This window comes from Pteropus alecto, unplaced genomic scaffold, assembly GCF_000325575.1.
Source record: "Pteropus alecto unplaced genomic scaffold, ASM32557v1 Scaffold5902, whole genome shotgun sequence".
Lineage (NCBI taxonomy): Eukaryota > Metazoa > Chordata > Mammalia > Chiroptera > Pteropodidae > Pteropus > Pteropus alecto.
The window spans coordinates 1-1909 of record NW_006432634.1 but is presented as its reverse complement, the minus strand read 5'-3'; the positions used below and the strand labels follow the sequence as shown (position 1 = coordinate 1909).

General features: G+C 65.8%; 1 protein-coding gene across 1 annotated transcript; it reads right to left on the bottom strand.

Annotated features, from left to right (window-relative positions):
• Positions 1 to 404: 404 nt before the first annotated feature.
• Positions 405 to 1200, bottom strand: LOC112476207 (SH3 and multiple ankyrin repeat domains protein 1-like; the record flags this gene model as incomplete). Its single annotated transcript, XM_025043734.1, has 2 exons — positions 405 to 620; positions 1033 to 1200. Coding segments are annotated over 2 exons (384 nt in total), but the record flags the coding sequence as incomplete, so codon positions are not given.
• Positions 1201 to 1909: the final 709 nt, after the last annotated feature.

Below are 1909 nucleotides of genomic sequence, written 5' to 3'. Positions count from 1 at the left end.
GTCCCCTGTGGCGGCACCCAGCAGGTGCCTGAAGGGAGACTCACGGGGCATAGAACCGCGGGGTCTTTTCCCTCCCGGGCATGGTCCCGACTCCTGTCTGGCTCGCCCGGGCCTCAGCCCCTCACCTGACGCCCTTTCTCCCCTCTGTCTACTCAGCTGACCCCCGCCTGGCCTGCCACAGGTGGCACCACCATGCCAGCCCCACGCCCGGGGCCAGGCCCGTGCTCCCACCGGGACCTGGCTGTCCCGTGACCTCCCTCTGAACACTGTGGGTTGCAACGGCCGGCACATCCCGTTGGAGCGGCTGACCGTCAGGCTCCCTCCTGGGCCCTCGGTGCCCAGCTCTGGGCCTGACACAGAGAAGACACCCAATCGGGACTTGTTGGATGGATGGATGAACAAGCGAGCGAGTGGACGGGGGACGAGTGGACAGGGGAGGCGGGGAAGGGGTGGAGGGCCCGGGGCGGCAGGGAGGCTGGAGGCAGGGGGAGGGCCAGCCGCACCTTATTGTAGAGAGCGCAGATGTGCAGGGCCGTGTTCCCCGAGGCGTTCTGGGCTCCGGGCTCAGCCCCGTAGAAGAGCAGGTGTTCCAGATGCTGCGAGTGACCCCGCTGACAGGCCTGGGGAGGACGGGGAGCCGAGGAGGCCGGGTCAGACCCTTCCGACCACCGCGTCTGTCCACGTCGTCCATCCCCCAGCCAGGAAGCCCTGCCTCGACCTCCCCTTCCCCCTTGCTGCTTAGACACCCGGGCTGTCAGCTTCGCAAGCCATTCCAAGGCCTCGGTGTCTGGTCCGGCCCCTCCAGAGGCCTGAGAGGCTATCCCCAACCGTCTTCGAGGTCAAGGCGTCCAGGCCCCCAGTCCATCCAGTGTTGACACCCCCATCTTTTCCTCTTTGGGGGCCATGTACTCTCACCCCCATCCCGTGGATCCCCAGCCCCTTGGACCAGGATCCCTGATCCCTGACCCCTCTTGGGGCCCAAGCACCCCTCCCCACCCGGTCCCAAGCCCCTCCTGGCCAAGCGGGGAGCACCTGGTGGATCTCCTGCCAGCCGTTCTCATCGGCTATGCCCAGCTGGGCCCTGTTGTACAGAAGCAGCTCGCAGCAGCGGGGGTCACCCCCCACCATAGCCGTGTGGAACAGAGGGGTCAGCCCCCGGCGGTCCTTGTAGTTGGGGGAGCCACCAAGGTCCAGGAGTGCCTAGGGAGGGAGACAAGACAGAGGGTGGTCACGGGAGTGCCAGCTCACCCCGAAGCTGGGCCACACTGGCCTGTGCCGATCTCGGTTCTGCCGTCAGGCCCTCACGCCGCCCTGAGCCTGGCCCGTCCCCTCTCTGGACCTCTCTGAGCCTCTCCCATCCCCTGTGAACAAGGAGGGGATCGGGAAGAGGACCCCAGAGGACCCCCCGCAGCGTGCCATCCTGCCCACTGTCCCTGAAGGCTGACGAAGGAACTCAACGCCTCAGTGCCCACCTACTCGGCAGAATGGTCATGAGAACTGAGTCTGGATGCAGGAGGCCCCTGGCTGAGGGGGACACGTCATTAGGACCAAGACCCCAGAGACGAGGCACAGAGGAGGCCGAGGATAGGGCAAGCTTGGGCCAGCCCCACTGGGGCGGGGGGCTCGGGGGCAGGGAGTGGTCCCACTCAAGGAACGGCCTCGGGCACAGAAGGCTGGTGGCATCGAGCATCACAGGAGACAGTGTTGGTGGCAGCCCTGTGTGAGGGCAGCCTGCAGCGGCACTGTCCCCCCGAACATCGAAACCACGCTCCCAACGTGGCAGCCACACGTGGGCTCCTGAGCCCTTGAACGTGGCCAGTGAGCCCAAGGAGCATAAGTATTGATTTCAGTTCATGTTAATCGATTTAAATGGAAACAGCGCACGCGGCTAGCGGCTACTGGATGGGAC